The following is a 23,279-nucleotide window of genomic DNA, read 5'->3' as shown; positions in this document are numbered from 1 at the left end:
TGAGTTGAGTTGTATTTTTGCACAAGTGGTAGAATACTGGACGCGTGGTTTACAATACCTGTTTACAATTGTTAGAATTACTTACTTTGTGGCATTAAAGTTATGCAAAAGCTATGAGTATCTTTTTTTTTTTTGCACAAGCTATTTATGTGGCATTTAAGTTAAGCAAAAGCTATGAGTAGCTTTTTTTTTGTTTTGCACAAGATATGTATTAGAGATCGACCGATATGCTTTTTTCAGGGCCGATACCGATTCCGATTATCGGTAGTCAAGGAGGCAGATAACCGATATTTGAAGCCGATATTCATTTGCAGTAAAAGTTAAAATGTTGGCACCAAATTTTTGAATAATGCAAACCCTAACCGTTCTTTACAATGGATTCTCACACTACACTTTTCATTTTACATCCTTCTATCTGCAATAAGACGTTGGTGGCGGGGGGAGTTAAATGTGGGGGCCAATGTGACATTACCTTTTATAGCATTTGGGATACTTGTAGTTTTATTCTATAAATGTTATATTTTTATATTTTGAAGTAATAGGAGGAACCCTATCATTCAAAATGTGCATCAGCTGTGGCATTACTTATTACTACAGCAAAAATAAATAAAAAAATTCCATGAGAAAAACTATTCATCCCTGAACACCATACAGTTCTTGTAGACCTTATTATGATTATTGTTATTGTTACCATATAGACAGTTTTGATAAGCTGAGGATCTTAAATCGAGAACAGCAATATCATGCTACTCCTCTCTACAAGAGAACTGTCAAAAGACACTTCATCATGTAGTTTACTGCCACTTAGGATGCCCCAATCAACGCAGAAAAAGGGTTGAGTAAAATAACTTGGTTATAATAATAGTAAGAATAACTTGGTTAAACAGACATTGTTGCGGTGGACCGCTGCCAGTTTCTGCTGTTTAATGTGTTTTACACTTATAGACACGTGTGTGTATATGGGCACACTATTCTCTCACTACTGTACTGTACTGTATCACTTAATGGCACAGATGTACTTGTCTAAGTAATAACTGGGCTGCAACATTGCTAATTCACATTAACAAGCACTATCTTAGCTGTCCACATGAATAGTTACTAACACACGAGAAAGTTATACAACACACCAAACATGAGCTCATTATTCAAAGTATGATGCACGTAACGAAATTACATCACTGAACATTAATTGCAGCCGTGTACGGCCGTAGATGTTACATATTAGTGGCATCCATTGAGAGGATAATGTCCCAAATGACGGCAGACATGACGTGAAAAGAGAGACAAAACGAGCAAATAAGCACACTATACTTTTGTGCACTTCTCTACTAATGCCAAACATACGGAAGAGGACACGTTCATGTAGTTAAACGGTGTTTGAGACACTTAATTTGTTACGGAGCGGACTTTAACGAGGTGCACAACGAGCTGTCAATCAAATCGACGTCGAAGCTTAAGGCACACAATGGCAAACCAGTGCGACAAATAAACACAATATAAAGTAACTAAACGCTATTTAGTGTCATTGTGGCATCTCACTGCATAATAACCGCTATGCAACAAGTAATGGACGTGACCCAGAATGCAATGTGTGCGTCACGAGAGGTAAATATAATGACGTTACTCTACTCTTAACATGGAACTAGACAATATAATAATGACAACTGTTAATATTTGGAACCTTTCTAACAAACATTATTTACTTAATTAAGTGAAAATGTGTGTGATTCCCTCCCCGAGTAGTTCAAGTAGCGAATTAGCTACTGGGTGTTAGCCTACATGCTAAGCTGAACACACCACTGTTAGCTAGCGGGGATTCAATGCAAGGCAATGCATCTCCATTCATATAGTGCATTTAATACACAACATAATTCAATGTGTTTAGCTTATCATGGTGAAACGATCGGCGGAGTCTCTTCTCTTTTAACTTACCTTCGAAGCATGTGTCTGTCGCGTTGTGTACGTGGGTGCGTGTGTGACCGGCTACTGTGATACAGGCATACACTACTGATTGGTTCTGGCTCTTGCACGGCTAACCAATCAAATGCTGCTATGGGCGTTACATTGCTGGAGTTGGACTCCATAACAGACAGAGACGCTCTGGGCTGCATTCGAAGCGAAAAGACGGAGTTTTAAATGGATCGCTCATATCGGCCGTCAGATTAATAAAACAGACCGATACCGATATGTACCAATATGTCAAATATCGGCCCCGATTATCGGCCCGACCGATTATCGGTCGATCTCTAATATGTATGTGGCATTTAAGTTGAGCAAAAGCTATAGGCAAGTTATAAAACTGAAGCTATAAGGCATTTCAGTTATGCGAAAGCTCTCCGTACCGTAATTTCCAGTCTATAGAGCACGCGTGATTATAAGCCGCACCAAGTACATTTCTAAAGGAAAAAGCATTTTGTATATACATACAAATGTGTATATACATACACCTGACTATAAACCGCATGTGCCCACATTGAAACATGAGATATTTACAAAGAAAGGTGCGAGTGTTGGAATGCGGCCAGCAGTGGCCGGAAACGGTGCTGATGTGCTAAACCTGGAAATCGGAAGTCTGTGGCATCTACCCCATAGTTAAATATTGTTATGAATACGATACTTGGGCCTACCTGCATCTGCGAGCTGAGCACAGTGTTGTTACAGGCCAGCTCAGTGCGATTGATAGTGTCCATGACGTCGACAGAGGTCGGTGTGGTGGATGAAAGGCTCATGGGTCCACTTTCTGTGTTTCCAACAGTAGTGCTGGCAGTGCGGTGAAGTTGGAGCAGCGTTTGGATGTCAGCGCTGTATTGGTTGGCGAAAGCCTCCTCATATTGGTCTGTCCACTGGCGGATTCTACTCTCCCATCCCTCTGTTGTGTTCTCATCCAGCACACTGGCTTCTGTTGTCGAGTTCTTGACAAAAGAAAAGATGCATGAAACTAAACATTGCACTAATACAAACCACATTTTATCTACACTGTACATCAGTCATACCTTCATCCTCATAGACTTCCGAGAACCCTCTCTAAAAGCCTGAAAGAATGCATTTAATACTTTTAATTAAAAACGCATACATTTTTTTTTTAAGCGATGTAGCAAATACTAACGTGACATATTTTGCATACTTTGACTTTCTTGCCCTTTGGTGTTCCACTGGCTTTTTCTGTGCTCTTTCTCCTCTTTTTAGATTTACTTCTTTTGACTCTGTTGACAGTAAGTTTGATGCTGGTGGGTGTATGCTGGGTTGCAGTATAAGAGATAGTGGAAGGTGACACCTCTTCATCACCACTCTCTGTAGCACTGCTCTCTCCAGCTATCAGGAAAGCACAAGTATATTTTTTGGCTCCTATAATCTTCGTAACAGATAGAGAAACTTAACTGAAATGGGTGAAGAAACCAAGTCAAATACCTGAGACATTTTCATTTTTCCTGTGTTGAGCATCTGTTCCTTTCCTCCCATTTAGTCCTCTGCAACAAAAGAATGGCCAAAACAACATTACAAATATATATATACACACACACCCACACACACACTGACTTCAATAATTAACTGACGATTAATTGCACATTAATCGCAAATTTTATATCCCAATTCATATCTAAATTTACAATAACATTTTCCCCCCCTAATTTTAATGTTTTTATTTTTAATCATTGATAGAGTAATTCCAGAACAATTCAATAAAAAATAAAATAAAATATGTACTGTACTGTAAAACCAAGCCAAAGTGTGACTGATTTGTTTTGGTCATTTTTCTGTCACTACAACATGGCATAATTGCATATGTAAGACAATGGTGACAGCTCAGTGCATTTTTCTTTTCATATTAGGAGCTGCCTAATTTTTAACATGAAGTATCTTGTGAAATTATGCACATTTTTAAAACTGTAAAATACAACACAGTCCCCACAAATATATGCATTCGCTGATGCTTTTATTTTGTTAAGTGAAATAGGATGTGCATTGTAAAATGATGAATTTTTACTGCATAGGAACCAGAAACGATCGATGTGTTCTTTTCAAATTAAGAGCTATGTAATTTGAAATAATAAATAATTTGCAAGTTTCTGCACATTTTAAAATTGTAAAATACAACTTGACGCAAATTTCCACAAATATATGCAGTATAGTTGAATTTATTACTGCTAAATTGTGTTATAGTGACTCCTTTTCACGACGTTGGACACTTTTATTTTGTCAGGTTCTCGGATGCGCCATGACGCAGCTGAGGCCGCTCGGTCCGTGTACTTTTCGGCCATTCGTTTTTCCTTCTGGAGAAAGGACACGGAAAACGGGAAACAAACCGATATCCGTTTTTTGTTTTGATGTATATGAACAAATAACGGGAAATGAGTCGTCTCCCATTTTTGTTGAAATAAAAATGAAAATGAAAAACGGTAAACGAGCCCTTATCCGATGTTCTATTATGTGTTTATTTAGCACAAATCGGGAAATGAAATGTGGCCGTAAAAACCGTTTTTTCGCAAGCTGGTTTCTCCCGGAAGCTGTTCATCTTTTGCGGCCGGTTTAATATAAACCGGAATAATGACGTTTGAAATTATGTCACACAGAAGTGATGTCATCTAGCAGCAGCCAATAGAAAAGCACCTTCAGATGATGTTGCTCCCATGGTGTTTTTTAAATATTGCGCACAAGTACAATACATTAAAAAAATAATAATAATTCTAATACTGAAACTAACAAACTAAACTAAAACTAAGCATTTTTTAAAGCACTAAAATGAATAAAAACTAACAGAACCACCCTGAAAACTAATAAAAACTAACCAAAATGAAAAATTCCAGAACTATAATAACCCTACTGCCATATTACAAATAAATTGGTTTATATACTGTAGCATTTTTCTAAATATGCAAAAGCACAAATAAATTATTTCAAAATTTTTTAGGACTAAACAAAAAATTTGTCTTCATAACATTTTGTGGCCCTTGCGTCGTCCTGATTTTCTGTATGTGGCGCTCAAATGAAAAAGTTTGGACACCCCTGGTCTACCTGTTTGACATCTTTTACCAAGTACACCAGAATGGCCAATCAATGTTTTTTTTTTTTTTTTTTATCTTCATCCCCCCCCCCCCCCCCCCCCCCCCCCCCCCCCCCCCCCCCCAATTTATCAAATTGGGAATGGGAAAAGGTTGGAGCCGCTTGCTCCCACACAGATAGGGCACATTTTCCATGGCTCACCTGCAGTTGTCACATTTAATGAGCAAGCCGTCTGTCATCCGAGTACAGTGACACCAGCCGGCTATAGCCCCATCCTCCTCTGAGGAGCTATCACTGTCTGCCGAGTTGTCCTCTGTTGTTTGGATATATCGGGAACTGCGTACCACGCCATTTAGATCCATTCGAGGAATGATGGTTTGAGAGAGCGGGGAAGCGGGTGGGGTGGGAGGAGGGGGTGCACCATAGTTGTGATCCTGACAACACACAACGGAAGACTGTTGCTTCTTCAAACAACGGGTGTTCAGGCAAAAAAAAGGGAAACGGAAAATGGAGATGAATGAAAATGAGGGCAAAAATAAACAGTTATGTGAAACAGTACAGCTGTTAACATAAGCACTGGGTTGTGGTTACAGAAGGTATACGTTGACTAGACAGTATATTAATGTCTTCACGCATCAGGGTGGTTTTTCATCATAAAAGTTCACATGTATGCATTATATCTATCATGACATTGACTTTCAGAAATCTTCTACAACAACAACAACAACAAAAATTCTTAAAAATGTGGAGTTTTATCACATTAACTCTTTGGCTGCCAAACATTATCCAAGAAACAATACCAACAGTGTCAGCCGATTTTTAGCATTTTCACCCATCTTTCAAGGCAAACAAAATATTGTGCGCTACGACTTTATAAACAGAAAAAAGTATGTTTCTACCTAATTCTGTTTTTAGACACCGGCAGCCCATTGAAAAGAGATACAATGCTGCCATCTGCTGGCCATAGTTAGTGGCTGCTTTTGGGATTTCACAACCCCAAGGACAAGGCAGTGCTGCACAAGATGTTGCGCTGCCCATTGAGGACAAAAAACAAAAAAAAATTAGTAAACGTCAATTAATGTTTATGGCGGCATTCATTAGGATTTTAGGATACGTCATTAAACGTTTTTGGCGGTCAAAGAGTTGATTGTTGAAATAAGTTTATGCCCAATGATTAAGGATCCAAAAATTATGGAGATTAAGGTCAAAGGCTGGGATTAATGAATGTAAACTGTGAAACAAAAACATATGTGAAGTAAAACTGTGTAGTAACCAGCTTTGCATTAAATTTTTTTAAATGCATTTAATTTTTTTCATTACACCCCTGGTTTATGAAGACATAAAATAAACATTCTGTCATCTAATTAGATTTGAAAAAATGTATTCAAAATTGAGAACACATACAGTATTTCACAAAAGTGTCTACCTCCCTTACACTGTGTCGGTATTTTATAGTTATATATATTGTTACATTGTAAAGCACATTCCATTGACTTATGAATGCCCCAACTTAAGTGTGTGTGAGCGAACCTTCACACACAAAACAAAAAACGTTTTATTTCCTTACAATCTCTATTGTGTTCATATATTTATAGTTTACAATGTTGCATTTTTTCCTTGTTAGGGGCTGTTTCTGACTGGAACCTATTTTGTTAAAACGCTGTATGGTATCTATTAGGGGTGTTAAAAAAAATCGATTCGGTGATATATCGCGATACTACATCGCGCGATTCTCGAATCGATTCAATAATCGGCTGAATCGATTTTTTTTTTTTTTTTTTAGGATTCACACCTTGAGCATGGAAGAATGTTATATGAACGGAACATTCAGCCTCAATATTTTATTTCAATGCTGTTCAAACATGAAACAAATTACAACCTCTATAAGACTGAAATTTCAGATAAATAAATAATACATTTTCATATAAATCTTACACTCTACAAGCTTACTGATTAGTATTTTCTAAATTTGAATGAAAAAAAATCGCAACAATCGACTTATAAATTCGTATCGGGATTAATCGGTATCGAATCGAATCGTGACCTGTGAATCGTGATACGAATCGAATCGTCAGGTACTAGGCAATTCACACCCCTTGTATCTATGGTCAAACCGAATGTGAGCTGAGTGTTTCTGGTGGCGCATTTCCATCCAAAGTCAATGCAGTTCCGGCATCAGGCATGAATGCGTTCACCAATGTGAACTTAAATGGACTTACTACGTCACACGCAGCAGCAGCATAAGCACAAACAAGACAAACACAGTGAGGAGAAATAAACAATGGAGGACCATAAAAGCAGGGGTGCACATAACAGTGCGCATGAGCACTGCAAATGGAATATTTTGACTCGTTCAGAAGAGTTGGGTTCGAGTCCGGGCTCTGGCCTTTCTGTGTGAAGTTTGCAGGTTCTCCCTGTGCCTGTGTTGGTTTTCTCATATATCGCCAAATTACAGCGCACAATTGACCTTACCGTGGCACGCCCCTCTCCGCCCACTAAATGCAACAAGCAGCACCCTTTGACATTTACCGGTGAAGAGGAGCTGAAGTGCATTCACAGTAATGTAGAAGTAGTCAAAACTTCATTGTGATTTCTCGATCAGGTATTTTCAGGACGCCAATATTTCTTTTCGAAGCAAGCAGAGGGGGCTTTACATTTTTTCGTGAAGGGTATCTTCACTCCCTCACCATGCGATTTTGCCCAAAAACAAAAGGAGCAGCTGTCTGCTGCTTACAGAAGTCAGGAAAAGACAGTCGCCTCATTCACTTCAACCGATTGCCAGCAAAACCGAAGTTTTTGGACGATGTTTCCGTCAAGCAGGGTAAGAATGACTATATATATTACCTCATAGTTTCAAAGTTCTGTTGGCATTTATTATAAATAGTAACTCAACAAACGCGTGGACGGTTAGCTACTCGGAGCTATCGTTAGACTTTGGCTAAAAACAACAATGGAGAACATTACCTTACCTGCAGAAGTACTACTTTCTGGTCATTTTAGAGGGATTCGACTGGTCGCCTGTGTGCTCTTCCAGAAAGTTTGATCCTGCGCAGACATTTGTTTGAGGGTTTAGGGAAGGGAATAATCCGGACAGTGCTTCTCTTAAACAAGCCGTGACTACCGCAAGACGTCGTTTAGTTGACCGGAATAACGGCTATCACTCTTATACAAGCCGTGACTACAGCGTTTCACCATTTTTTTTTCTTTTTTTTTTCTTGGCTTTGGGTAACCACGCAAAGGACGCAATGCACTACCAGGGAGCGGGATAGCTTTTGTTTGTCCGCAGCAAAACGTGTGTGCCGTCGCAGAAATGACGTCTTGCGTCTTGATTGGTTTACTAGGTCATGCGGGCGTGGTTTACAGTAAGGTCAATTCCACTGACATGTGTAATACATGCAAGTTGTCTCCAGCAGATTGTTCCCATATGTTTTGGTCTTGTTCCAGGCTTGCCACTTTTTCGTCAGAAATTTTTGACACACTCAGCAGCACTGCCTATGGCATTTGTATCCCTCCCGATCCGTTTTTACCTTTGTTTGGCGCCCCCTTTACACCCAGTGGCTACAAAACCCTTGCGGACAGTTCTTGTCTTTTCCACCTTGTTGGCGAGACGACTTATACTGCCCAACTGAAAACTTTCTCAACCTCCTTCTCATAACAGGTGGATTAATGAGTTGCTACTCTCTATAAAACTTGAGAAACTACTGTTTTCCCTCAAGAAGAAACCTGGGCACGTCTTTTAAATCATATGTGACCCGCTCCGGCAAAATGGTCCACATGTCGGGACGATCAATCTAGAGATATGAACGATATTAGACAGTTGAACATTATTTGTCCATTTTGCGATTTCTCCAAAAATAGCCTCTTGGGGTCTCTAGTTTCATTTCCAAGAACCACAAAAGTCAAAATTGTAATAGTAGCTTATGAAAACATGCAATTATTAGACAGTATGCACCATAACGAGGGAGCGTGTTTTTAGCCTGTTAGCTAGTGCCGTGTCTTGCGCAACTGTTTAAAAACAACCCGAATTTCCTAGCCTCAAACGTAATTCACAAATGATTTATACAAATGTTGTGAGGATAAGCGGATCTGCTAATGAATGGATGGATGGACATAGCAACCAATAATGATGGAGATGCTTGTTTATGTTGCTTGTGTTTCCTGTAACCCATTTTGGCCGGCAGAGAATTGCCGTGGGATCTTATAACTTTTACCACATAAAAGTGGCAATTTTTCAAAAATGTTCCTTGTTCCTAAACCTAACCATGACTTTAAACTTCAAACCAAAAAAAACAAAACAAAAAAACATTAACATTCATCAGTTGTTTTAGCTTTTTCTATGACTACTGAGATTTCCTACTGCGCGTGTGGTCATTGAACGCACTATTACAGAATACGAGCATGTTCTTGCTTCTCTTTTGTTTATCTGCGATAAATATTCTTTTTCCTGTGACAAAACCTTGTTTCTAAAACTCAAAAACACACGTGTCTTTATGCGTTTATTGAAAAACATGCAGACTCGCAGCAGGGGATACAATTCTTTTTCGGGGGTAACTACTGTGACACAACATCGGGAGGGCGGCTGTGTCATTTGTTTTGTTTTGTTCTCGGTCTCTTTGCTGTTTATGGCTAGTGCGGATTCACAGGGCTCGTGGATTAGATGGCAGCGATGGGGCTCTGGGTTCTTCGAGCCAGTCATGACGAATGAAGCACGCCGTTGGTCGCCGTCATTTAACATTGCTCTCACGGGTCTCCGTCGCCTTTACGTGTTTTCTGATGCATTTTATCGGCTGGGGGAACGAGGTGTTGACGTGTTGACAGGGCAGGGTGCGTGTCCGCTTTCCGGTGTAGAGGCGGGCTGCTGCGCTGAGCCCAGCTCGGTGGTACGCTCCCGTTCAAAATGGGCTAACATGTTACAAGCAACGTTTACAGACAGTAAAATTCGTTTGCCGTTTTCATTCCCTTGTCGTCGTATTCAATAAGGAAGCCGAAATTATTCCACACCACTTCTTTAAACTTTGGTCTGTCAACTCCACAGCTCGCGCTTGTTTTTCTGCTTCTGTGTGAGGGGGCGAGTGGACAGAACCGCAACACTGATTGGACATTAGCTCACGGGGAGGGCTTTTCTCCCGCCGGCCTGGCTGCCTCGGCTTGCACGCGTACACACAGTGGCTTGTAAGCGTCAATAAATACAAAATTTGTTGCGGACCGAAAACCCGCAGTCCATAAGGGCGTATTGTCCCCGCAGGGAGGACCAAACGGTCCGGTCCAAGACAGAATACCGTTGCATCCCAAGTATCGGCACTTGGCATCGGTATCGGTGAGTACTGAAGATTTGAGTATCGGTATCTGTCTAAAACTAATGACATCGAATATCCCTACCCAATATATTATTTTTCCTTAAAAATTGCATAAAATGAATGACAACTTTCTATTCATATAGTTTCTAATTTCTAGTTCCTGATCATAAACCTGGTATTGGATACTGGTATTGGCCACCACCGCGAGTACCGATACTTTAACTCAACTCAACTTTATTTCTAAAGCGCTTTAAGAACAGGCATTGCTGTATACAAAGTGCTGTACATAAACATAAACATCAGTTTTGCAGTATACAAGAACAAAGCAAACATTTTGAAGTGTGAATACAGTTTTTTTTTTTTTTTTACAAGTAAATACATTTTACATCACTGAAAAAATAAGACTGGTATCAGCACCTATGGCGATACCTGGTATCGGTAGTCACCCATCCCTAGTCAGGATGGTAACACCTCTGCCTCATTTTGAGCCAGGAAAAACCATGATTTTTCTCGAAGACTTTGAAACGGAGTGGAGGATAAATAATTTATCACTCGATTGCCCGAGATTATTACAACTGCGCCCCAGTGTTGAAGCTAATTATACCAGCAGATGCTCCGCTGTTGCTACATTTTTACTGAAGAACTCTGATTTTGACTGATGAACTCTGGTCGCACATCACTAGTGCTGGGCGATATGACAATAAATATCACGAAGACGCGTCTATCGTCATTTGTCACTTACAGCAAAAAGCAAACAAAATAAATGACAGAGAACTCGTTTGCCTTACAAAAGCATTCGTTCTGCATGCTTATTTCACACAGCTGGCACCAGCTGGCAGCCTGATAAAGTGGACATGGCAGTGATTGATACTGTACATAGTCGCCATACATAACAAGCTTACGTGCCAAAGTACTGCAAATCTAACAGCCATCTGAACCGCTTTCAGTCAATGAAAATTAATAGAAAACGAGGTGGGTAAATGCAAATAACGAACACTACCACTTTGAAAAACTTAACTGAAACCACAAACCCGTAATTATTCCATCCAGCCATCTTCTTGACCGCTTATTCCTGACAAGGGTCGCGGGGGGTGCTGGCGCCTATCTCAGCTGGCTCTGGGCAGTAGCCAGGGTACACCCTGAATTGGTTGCCAGCCAATCGCAGCCCGTAATTATTAACTTGTAAAAAAAAAAAATCTTAATTAGGGCCTGAGCAGCTATCGCTGCGAAGTCCCTATTGTTTTTCGTTCGGATTATTAGGGCCTGAGCAACGACCGCTGCGAGGTCCCAATTGTTTTCCGTTCTAATTATTTTCATTCTTATTATTATAGGGCCCGAGCAGCTACCGCTGCGAGGTCCCTGTTGTTTTTCGTTCAAATTATTATTAGGGCCCGAGTAGCGAGCGCTGCGAGGTCCCATTGTTTTTCGTGCAAATTATTATTATTATTATTATTATTATTAGGGCCCGAGCAGCTACCGCTGTGAGGTCCCTATTGTTTTTCGTTCAGAGGTTTTCCAGAACACACAGTCCGCCCCTGATCACCAGGCAAGAAAGAGCCAGACAAGTCCATATCCTCAGGACAAGAATCCTGCTTTCGCCTTTTCAACATTGCACGTGTGACAGCACAGACAGCATCTACCTTAGGATACTTCTGCTACAGTACATTTGGGTGGTGCGGCAAAGGAACAGCAATCACCTCTGGATTCAGAAGCACCACTGGCTAAATCATTCCCCAAAATAAAAGAGACCCCATTGATGGGGAATTGTGGACAAACGCCAACAACCACACGACCCTTTTACAAGGTCGGACTCAAGGTTAATCACATGCAATGGCACCCCCACAAACTGCATCCCAAACCCACTGACCAAAGCTTCAGAGTGGGCAGAGGAATCCTCAGAGAGTGGGAGAACCCCCTCAAGGATCACAGACTGAGAGGCTGCACTCTGTCTCTCAAGATGGTAACAGGCACTTCGGGATGGCCATCTGTCCTGACCCTTCATATTAAAAAGAGCATATGCATCCTGGTCAGGTTTCGCCAACTCGGGCACGGGACTCACTGCTTCTGTTGAGCTAACGCTTTTATTGTAAATGGTGAGGTGAGGTATTCAGTTTTCAACAAATTAACAGTTTTAGGAGGCTTATTTTTCTTATTCAAGATAAGCAGTTATTGATTGTAAGACCAACTTGTTTTACTCCTTACATCAGGTTCTTTATTGCTTAAAGGCAGATCGGCGTTTGATTTCACTTGAAAGTTACTACCCTTAACAGTTTGGGAATTTGGTACAGAAGTTGGTACAGAGGATGAATGATGGCTCTGAAAGGTACCCCTGTGCGAAAGCATGTATTCATCTGCTAAAACTGGCGTCGGACACTGAGGTAGCCTCCTGTTTGTTAATATAGGTTATAATTCTATTCGGTAAACAGTTTTCAAATTCCTCAAGGATTATTAGGTTATGCAAATCATCAAGGTCTCTGACATTTTTCGAATGACACCAGCGATTAAACAGTACTTCATTTTCACAGGCAAACTCGACATAGGTAGTGTTGTCAGTTTTCTTTAATTGGTAAAACTTCTGTTGATAAGCCTTGGGAACCAACTCATATGCTCTCAGAACACTAGATTTAATGGCATCATAATCCATGCTTAAATCAAGGGACATTGATGCATGCATAGGTAGTGATAGGTACCTTTCACATTTGAACCAATACTGTTCCGATGCTCGGTACCCGGGAATCGATACCGGTACTCAACGTACCAATTATTTTTATTTTTATTTTCTTGCCCATTTTATCTATTTATTTGGATGTAATAAATGTTAATCGTTATTTTATCAGTAAAAAAATTCTAATCATTTTAACAATTCCTTTTCAAGACATCATAGACAAATAATGTTAAATTTAAAACAAATGAGCCAGCGAGGAACAGTAAAAAAATAAATGTATAACATTATACAATCACAGACGTGTAACTAATACACATGAATTAATATTACAAAAAAAGTGTGAAGCAAAGGAAAAAAGTTAGAGTAAAATATATAAATTAATAAATGATGTTATCTTCGTTTTTTGTGCAGTTGTTTTTCCAGAAAATAAAACCTGCCACACGCCGCGCAATGAATTTGAGCCACGTTGCACGCAATATAGTAAAAAATGACAGTTGGAAGGGGACTTGACGTGAACAAAGAGAATGACTGGCTTCAAATTAATCATTTAAATGCACCAAGACGTGGTTTGTAATGCTCGCTACATTTTGGCCACGAGCTTTCGTGTAAATATGGTCAAGAGTAGTACATCCAAATTACGTCTATATACTAGGGATGTAACGATATCCAAACATCACGTTACGATAATATCACGACATGAAGGTCACGATACGATAATTATCACAATATTGTGTGTGTGTGTGTGTGTGGGGGGGGGGGGGGGGGTGGCGATATTTTAAAAGGGTCACACAAAAAAAAAAAAAAAAAAAAAAAAAAAAAAAAAAAAAAAGCTCATACTAAAAAAAAAAAAAAAAAAAGCTGTGCTTTTGTACATAACTGCAATGCATATAAACCACCTACATTCTCTAATAACAATATTGAGGCGCTTACTTGTTAATGCACGCATACATATGTTCCTACACATATTGACTCGCTTCACAAGTATATTACGTTCATCTTCATCTTACAATTAGCACAGGTTTTAAACATAGAAGGCCAAAACATCCCTAATGAAAAACTGCACTAATAAACTAGCCACCAGAGGGTGCTAGAACTGCAACAAATGGAAATCAACCTCACTTTTTTTAACAGATGTGCTCCCTTTAAATATTGTGAACATGACGACGACGATATTGTTGCAGTTTTAATATCACGATATTGCCCTTATCGTTACATCCCTACTATATACTGTACCTTAAAGATTGTGAAGCCGTGTACCTTCTGTCATGATTCTATTCGGTGGCGTCGCCGACACCACATTTACAGTTTCCGCCCAGTGGTGAGGCTTTCCTCCTTCATAAACTGTACGTATTTGTTTGGCCTGGTGGCGCAAAAGTCTCGCACGTTACCACACCCGGAAATGTAGGCGTCCCTCCACCGGCTGCCGCCCGGCCTGGACCCGGTTGAATCAACGCTGCGTTGTGGACCGAGGAAAGGCAGTGGCACCCGCGGGTTAGACAGTTGGGCTCTCTGCCGAGCTGCTACCCGGACCCGCAAGCCACCAGTCACTTCCACCAACCCCGCTGCTCCAGACCAGCCGGGCTCCTGCGAGTGGCGTCAGTATGTCGGGTGCATAATCTCCATATAATGTTGTGTTGAAGTGCACCAAGGAAAATTGTCAACTCACATACTCCCGCACAGTCACAACTTAAAACAACGTGCTTCAGAACCTAAACATGGCATCGTTGAATTTTACACGAATCGGTGCTCGGAAGTACCGACCCAAATCGGTCCATACCACAAAAGTACCGTCTTCGGTACCCATCCCTATGCATAGGCTTCCTGAGCAAGAGCAACACCTCCAAACACAGAAAAAAGTTAAAAAGACTAAATTGTCAGAAAAATGGTGCAAACAATGAACACAATGACAAGAAAAAGGCATCCAAACTATTGTGCAAACCACAAGCCAGAATAGGCAGCACAGAGTCAAGGTTTAACTACACTGCAAACTTGAGTGTCAAAGTAACCTCTCATCCACAGGCCAGATTATGCACCTGTAGCGAGAGGAAAAAAAAAAACGAGTTACCGTACCTTGCACAGCTTGCAAAAATCCTGCACAAGGCACAATTACTGATGTAAGCAGGAAAAAAAAAAAAAGCATCAGAAAAATATGCCGTCAGCGTGGACAAAAATAAATAAATAATTAAATAAATAAATAAGAAAGCCTAGACAACAACCACGCGATAGCAGGAAAAAGAAAGCTCCCAGATGAGTCCCCAAATATGTTACGGCCTCCTTGGCTCAATAAGAGACCGCAGCATATCAAGGACAATGTGTGAGGAAAAAAAGAAAACCACAAGCTTTATTTTGCCCAATCAAAAATAAGTTTAAACGAACAAACAAAAAGGACTGGAGACCCCGACCAAAATGATAAATAAGCAGGGCTAACACTGGACCAACCCCAGTCGAAGGCTGTCGAATCCTGTGTTGTCCCCCTAACCTAGAAAAAGGCAAAAATCTAAATCAACAAAGGAACGCCGAATAATGGGACTACCGACGGTCACCAGCCCAAACTAAAACAAACTAAAACAAGAAAAGCTTCAGCATGCTATCCATACCGGAGCTGGGCAGCTGTGGAAAAAAAAAAGAAAAAGACAAAAAGTTAAACAATACAAAAACAGACATCACCACCATTGACAATAAGCCGGTGTGACAAAAGGAAAAAGCGCACCTAACTTGCTCACCACTCCCCTATTTATCCCACTCATGATTAATTGCTACCAGCTGTTGCTAGTCAAACGGGAACACCTAGTGGCAGCCAGAGGGAGTGCAAGACAACCATCAAGGCCACCCACAACAGAGTCGCATTGAAAAATTTGCTTCTGTGTGAGGCTGCACAGACTGAGTTGTCATGGGACTTCCTGAAAGTACATTGGGGTGAAATGGAATCAAACGACACCAGTTGGATTGGGGGATTGGTGAAACAGTCCTGTGATAAGAAGTCTCTCTGACAAACCAAAATAGAGTGCACAACAATAATAGCTGTAGGTAAAATTTCAAGTAGGATGTGGCTTAATGTAACAGAGTAAAAAAAACAAAACTGTTTCTTTTTAACAGCATGGAAATACCAGACGAGAACACATACCAAAAGATCTAGTGTGTATTAGAGGCCATAGTACCCGGAAGAAAAATCCTCAGAACCTACTCGCTCGAACACGAGGGTTTCGAGTGACAAGCCACTTTTTTGGGACTCATAGAACCGTAGTTACTAGTTAGGCAACTGTCGTTCTATTTCGTCCCTCTCCTACAGAGGTGGGTAATTTAGCCAAAAAATTGTACTCAAATAAGAGTACAGTTACTTGAGAATAATATTACTCAAGTAAAATTAAAAAGTAGTCATAAAAAAAAATCACTTAAGTACAAGTTAAAAAGTATTCACTGAAAAGAATACTCGAGTACAGAGTGACTGCTTGAACAGAGTCTGATTTATTTTTAACTCTTTGACCGGCAAAAACTCGATATATGCCGCCATAAACGTTAAATGACGTCGGCAACATGGTTGTTTTTTTTTTTTTTTTTTTTTTTTTTTTAAATCAATGGGCAGTGCAACATCTAAGTGCAGTGCTGCCTGGTCAATAAGGCTGTGGAATCAAAACACTCTAATTATGGCCAGCAGATGGCAGCATTATACACATTGGCAGCTTTTCAATGGACTGCTGGTGTGTGAAATTACAATGAAACATGACGAAATCTGATGAAATAGAACTTTTTCAAGGATGATGTGAGCCTTTGTCATATTAATTTTATTTTATTTTTTGATACTGTGGCAGTAAAAGAGTTAATGTGGCTGAATTTGCTTTCGGGTTGTTTTGGTTTTTTTCCATTTCTAGAAAAAAAATGTTTAAAAGTTATATTGCTGGGCAATATTTGAATTTGCATTTTCTGACTTTAGATTTGTGTCTATTTCATGTTTATGCATTAAAAAAGAAAAAAAAAATCACAAAGTTACTCACCAATTACCTGGGTAGTTTTCTCACTGAATACATATTCTTACTCAAGCAGAGCTGCCGAACGTTTTGTATTGTTGAGGTTTTGTCAGAAACTGCCTAATGCTAACTCGTTTTGCCTTCCAAAATGCCTTTGTGGAACATTTGATGACATTTAATTCATGAAAATGAAATTGACTTGAGAGGTAGAAGTTTCACCTGCTGAACCATTATTGCCTCGTACCTCAACATACTTATGATGCAATGTCCGACCCATTTTACTATGCCTGATCACAATTGTGAGGGGTGTACTCAAGTTTGTGCAATACTGTACACACACAGTTGCATTAAAAAAAAAATTAACTGAATGTACATAGGATAAGCAAATGTTCATTTGTACTCACAGCATATGGTAGTCCCCGATACCCATGAGTTTGCGCACTTCCACAACTGTGGTTGTTGAAGTTTTTCTCGTTCACGGCAGGGCTTGCTTCAACAGATTCAGGGCTGAAATTTCAAAAATAAATGTGAGGTAAAACCTGCATTGATATATATATTTTTTACATTGTGCCTCTAGATATACATGATTAGCCACTAGATGGAACCCAAACTCAGAAATTACTTTCCCTACAATAATTCAGGAAGTGGAATCCCCTTTGTTAGATTAGGCCTCTTCGGTGCACATAATTAATTAATTACATAGGTGATTTGAGCTCGGCTGTTATATTACTATGACCTTTCGACTTGCTTCCTTATCTCTGGAACTCATGGCACATATACTCACACATTATCACATTGGCTCACTCCAGTATGTGGGGGCAGTAAAGAGAGTATAAGAGGAGGAATCATCTAGGAAGGGGTTAGACTAGGGCTGGGCGATATCAACATAAGGTTTAAATTTTGCCGTAGGCAGAGATTTTGACTCTACCGTCTTACCATAGTCGCGTATGTTGATGACGACATCGCATGTCATTATATGGCTCATGTTCATGTTATTGTATCTGTGTCCCGGCCTTGAGCACGGCTCGCGCTCAGCATAACAATGCCGTCAAGCAGAGTATCTACGGCGTCAGAGGAATTGGTTACAGAAAACAAAAAAAAGTGCTACGTCAATTATTTGGACATGGTTCGGATTTGAAAACTCGGACAGAGAGCATAAAAATGTAATTTGCAAGATGTGCCGTGCGACCATGCCTGCTAGCAAAGGGAGCACGAGCAATTTGTTTTATCATCTGAAAAAAACGTTAGCAACAATAAATATGGCACGATAAAATGTTTTGTCAGTGCACCATTTTCGGCGGCATAATCCAATAGAATTAAACTTCATCAGCATGTCCCCAAATACCTCAAAAATAGAGATATGCCGATTTAAAAAAACAAGCTACCTTACAATAAATTTCAAAGACAACTTAATAAGCGAAAGTCATCAAAGTACTTCTGGCAACTCATGAAATGAGAAATGAGGCGAAAGAGGGGTTTTTCCTGTATGTCCATCCATCCATCCATCTACTTCCGCTTATCCGGGGTCGGGTCGCGGGGGCAGCAGCTTCAGGAGGGAAACCCAGACTTCCCTCTCCCCAGCCACTTCAACCAGCTCCTCCGGCGGGATCCCGAGGCGTTCCCAGGCCAACCGAGAGACATAGTCTCTCCAGCGTGTCCTGGGTCGTCCCCGGGGTCTCCCGCCAGTGGGACATGCCCGGAACACCTCCCCAGGGAGGCGTCCAGGAGGCATCCGAACCAGATGCCCGAGCCACCTCAGCTGGCTCCTCTCAACGCGGAGGAGCAGCGGCTCGACTCTGAGTCCCTCCCGGATGACCGAGCTTCTCACCCTATCTCTAAGGGAGAGCCCGGACACCCTGCGGAGGAAACTCATTTCGGCCGCTTGTATCCGGGATCTCGTTCTTTCGGTCACGACCCACAGCTCGTGACCATAGGTGAGGGTTGGAACGTAGATCGACCGGTAAATCGAGAGCTTTGCCTTTTGGCTCAGCTCTTTCTTCACCACGACGGACCGATACAGAGTCCGCATCACTGCAGACGCTGCACCGATCCGCCTGTCGATCTCCCGCTCCATCCTACCCTCACTCTTGAACAAGACCCCAAGATACTTGAACTCCTCCACTTGGGGCAGGATCTCATCCCCGACCTGAAGACGACACTCCACCCTTTTCCGACTGAGGACCATGGTCTCGGATTTGGAGGTGCTGATCCTCATCCCAGCCGCTTCACACTCGGCTGCGAACCGCTCCAGTGAGAGCTGAAGGCCCCGGCCTGATGAAGCCAACAGCACCACATCATCTGCAAAGAGCAGAGATGCAATGTTGAGGCCACCAAACCGGAACCCCTCCACGCCTCGGCTGCGCCTAGAAATTCTGTCCATAAAAGTTATGAACAGAATCGGTGACAAAGGGCAACCTTGGCGGAGTCCAACCCTCACCGGAAACGAATCCGACTTACTGCCGGCAATGCGGACCAAACTATGGCAACGGTCGTACAGGGACCGAACAGCCCGTATCAAGGGGCCCGGCACCCCGTACTCCCGAAGCACCCCCCACAGAACTCCCCGAGGGACACGGTCGAACGCCTTCTCCAAATCCACAAAACACATGTGGACTGGTTGAGCGAACTCCCACGCACCCTCGAGGATCCTGCGGAGGGTGTAGAGCTGGTCCACTGTTCCACGGCCAGGACGAAAACCACACTGCTCCTCCTGAATCCGAGATTCGACCTCCCGACGGACCCTCCTCTCCAGCACCCCTGAATAGACCTTACCAGGAAGGCTGAGGAGTGTGATCCCTCTGTAGTTGGAACACACCCTCCGGTCCCCCACCCTGGTCTGCCAATCCAGAGGCACTGTCCCCGATGTCCACGCGATGTTGTAGAGGCGTGTCAACCACGACAGCCCCACAACATCCAGAGTCTTTAGGAACTCCGGGCGGATCTCATCCACCCCCGGGGCCCTGCCACCGAGGAGCTTTCCAACCACCTCAGTGACTTCGACCCCAGAGATAGGAGAGCCCACCCCAGAGTCCCCAGACTCTGCTTCCTCAAGAGGAGACGTGTTGGTGGAATTGAGGAGGTCTTCGAAGTATTCCCCCCACCGCTTCACGACGTCCCGAGTCGAGGTCAGCAGCACCCCATTGCCACTATACACAGTGTTAACGGTGCACTGCTTTCCCCTCCTGAGACGCCGGATGGTGGACCAGAATTTCCTCGAAGCCGTCCGGAAGTCGTTTTCCATGGCCTCACCGAATTCCTCCCATGTCCGAATTTTTGCCTCAGCAACCGCCGAAGCCGCGTTCCGCTTGGCCATCCGGTACCCGTCAGCTGCCTCCGGAGTCCGACAGGCCAAAAAGGCCCGATAGGACTCCTTCTTCAGCTTGACGGCATCGCTTACCGCTGGTGTCCACCAGCGGGTTCGAGGATTGCCGCCACGACAGGCACCGACCACATTACGGCCACAGCTCCGATCGGCCGCCTCAACAATGGAGGCGCGGAACATGGCCCATTCGGACTCAATGTCCCCCGCCTCCCCCGAAACAAGGGAGAAGCCCTGCCGGAGGTGGGCATTGAAACTCTTTCTGTCAGGGGATTCCGCCAGACGTTCCCAGCAAACCCTCACAATACGTTTGGGTCTGCCAGGTCGGACTGGCATCTTCCCCCACCATCGGAGCCAACACACCACCAGGTGGTGATCAGTTGACAGCTCCGCCCCTCTCTTCACCCGAGTGTCCAAAACATGCGGCCGCAAATCCGATGACACGACTACAAAGTCGATCATCGAACTGCGGCCTAGGGTGTCCTGGTGCCAAGTGCACATATGGACACCCTTATGCTTGAACATGGTGTTCGTTATGGACAAACCGTGACGAGCACAGAAGTCCAATAACAGAACACCGCTCGGGTTCCGATCAGGGGGGCCGTTCCTCCCAATCACGCCCCCCCAGGTCTCACTGTCATTCCCCACGTGAGCGTTGAAGTCCCCCAGCAGGACGAGGGAGTCCCCAGAGGGAGCGCTCTCCAGCACACCCTCCAAGGACTCCAAAAAGGGTGGGTACTCTGAGCTGCTGTTTGGTGCATATGCACAAACAACAGTCAGGACCCGTCCCCCCACCCGAAGGCGGAGGGAGGCTACCCTCTCGTCCACCGGGGTAAACCCCAACGTACAGGCGCCGAGCCGGGGGGCAATAAGTATGCCCACACCTGCTCTGCGCCTCACACCATGGGGAACTCCAGAGTGGAAGAGAGTCCAACCCCTCTCAAGAGGACTGGTACCAGAGCCCAAGCTGTGTGTGGAGGCGAGTCCGACTATGTCTAGTCGGAACTTCTCGGCCTCGCACACCAGCTCGGGCTCCTTCCCTGCCAGAGAGGTGACATTCCATGTCCCAAGAGCCAGTTTCTGTAGCCGGGGGTCGGTCCGCCAAGGTCTCCTCCCTTGGCTGCCACCCAGCCTACACTGCACCCGACCCCTTTGGCCCCTCCCACCGGTGGTGAGCCCGTGGGAAGGGGGACCCACGTTGCCTCTACGGGCTATGCCCGGCCGGGCCCCATGGGTGCAGGCCCGGCCACCAGGCGCTCGCCAGCGAGCCCCGCCTCCAGGCCTGGCTCCAGAGGGGGGCCCCGGTGACCCGCGTCCGGGCGAGGGAAACGCTTCTCCAAAGATATTTGTCATCATAAGGGTCTTCTGAGCCGTTCTTAGTCTGGCCCCTCACCTAGGACCTGTTTGCCATGGGTGACCCTACCAGGGGCATAAAGCCCCAGACAACATAGCTCCTAGGATCATTGGAACACGAAAACCCCTCCACCACGTTAAGGTGCCGGCTCACGGTGCACATTTTTTTAAACCAGCCAAAGCGCATTTTTCCGAGAGCGCAAACTGACTTAGTGTGACGTGATCACACAAAAATGGCGAATATGGCTCCATTGTCACATAACTATATGATGTAAATAAACTAGATTGTTAGTGTTGCTGCGGCGCCTCAGTAAACCCCCAACAGCTCCAAAAACTGCTTCTAACTACATTTCAGATAAGTTGTCACAATTGACTGACCATTTGAACATATTAAACAGACTAGAGCAATCACAAATATATTATAGCTTACCGTAATTACTACATAATGATTTTTTTGTTTAATGACACCAAAAGATAAGTAAAGACAAGGAAAAATTATCTAAATTAAAGTTGAAGTTCGATGAACTATACTTAGGTACAGAGATATCCGTCCATCCATTTCCTTCACCGCTTACTCCTCACAAGGGTCGCGGGGGCACGGATTTATGATTTTGCTAAATATACAAAACACAGTACACAAAGATTGACATATTTTGCCATCAATATTATTTTTGTTGCCTTTTGAGTTTAACGATGCGAGGGTGCCGGCACGCGGACTAATGTATCAGTCTAAAAATAGCTTGAGCCGGTCGATGGCCCGGTCAAGACGTCATAAATCGGTTTTATGTTGCTGATATATGGAATCTGTCTGTCTTATAAAACAACCAGAACAGTCCAGTTGTGATCTATTCTGTGCCTTAAGAATGAAATGTCCTGGATGAATGAGAATAACAAGCAAACTGTTTAATGTTGTGATTGTATTGTATTGGTGTTAATGTTTTATGTTATATTATGTTTGTTTTTTGTGTTTCTGTAAAGCGCTTTGTGACAGCTCAGGCTTGTTGAAATTGCTATATAAATAAAATTGAGTTGAGTAAACTGCATTTCCTCGACTCTAAGTCACCTGAGACTGTGTTTGTTTGTGCGTGGGTGAAAAGAAAAAAAAAAAAAAAAGTCACGCGAGACTTGTCACAGTTATGTGGCGTAAGGTGGTGCGCTTTGTCTTCGGTTTTGGGAGCCACAACGTGTTCCGGCAAGTTTAATGTCCAAAGTATGGAAGAGATGTTTATTTTATATGAACAATGGAATGCTGATAAAAGTGTCGCCATGAACAAAGACTGTCAACTGCGAGCACGGCAGGTGTACCTGAACCGCGGTGTTCAACCCCACGGACACAGATAGTGCTTCTTACAATTGAAATGCCTACAACTCAACCAGATAAAAAGGTAATAACGACCTTAATAACCCGATTTATTGTTAAACACTTAAGCCATACTGCTTTGTGGAGGATGAGGGCTTTCAGGAGTCAGGATATGATAAAAACATTAGCGTCCCCAAAAGCTGTTACGGCGAGCGTCGCTCATCAGTGACTTACATATAATATGGATGTCCGTGCGCTTATCACATCAACATGCGCACTATTACTCCAGTAGTATATATATCTGTGCTTACGGGAGAAGTGTGCATCATTCAAGTTCCCCGCTGTAAACATGCTACCGATGCTAGCCGACCCGAACGCG

At 42.9% G+C, this 23,279-nt stretch overlaps 1 protein-coding gene across 11 annotated transcripts in view; it reads right to left on the bottom strand.

The window, feature by feature from the left end:
* Positions 1-23,279, bottom strand: part of setd5 (SET domain containing 5) — a 65,195-nt gene that overhangs the window by 28,367 nt on the left and 13,549 nt on the right. For 5 of the 11 annotated variants that reach the window (XM_077529264.1, XM_077529272.1, XM_077529269.1 and 2 more), the window contains 6 exons: positions 17,333-17,435; positions 5,203-5,435; positions 3,409-3,467; positions 3,125-3,312; positions 2,994-3,032; positions 2,628-2,912 (listed from right to left, as the gene is read on the bottom strand). In XM_077529264.1, the coding sequence (XP_077385390.1) occupies positions 2,628-2,912; positions 2,994-3,032; positions 3,125-3,312; positions 3,409-3,467; positions 5,203-5,435; positions 17,333-17,435 (907 nt within the window). Of the gene's footprint in view, positions 1-2,627; positions 2,913-2,993; positions 3,033-3,124; positions 3,313-3,408; positions 3,468-5,202; positions 5,466-17,332; positions 17,436-17,864; positions 18,110-23,279 lie in introns of those variants that run through there. The other 6 variants (XM_077529262.1, XM_077529267.1, XM_077529270.1 and 3 more) reach the window with 4 other exon arrangements.

The sequence above is a fragment of the Festucalex cinctus genome, chromosome 8 (genome assembly GCF_051991245.1).
Source record: "Festucalex cinctus isolate MCC-2025b chromosome 8, RoL_Fcin_1.0, whole genome shotgun sequence".
NCBI classification, from domain to species: domain Eukaryota; kingdom Metazoa; phylum Chordata; class Actinopteri; order Syngnathiformes; family Syngnathidae; genus Festucalex; species Festucalex cinctus.
The sequence above is the reverse complement of the archived record's forward strand: the minus strand, read 5'-3'. Positions and strand labels throughout refer to the sequence as shown.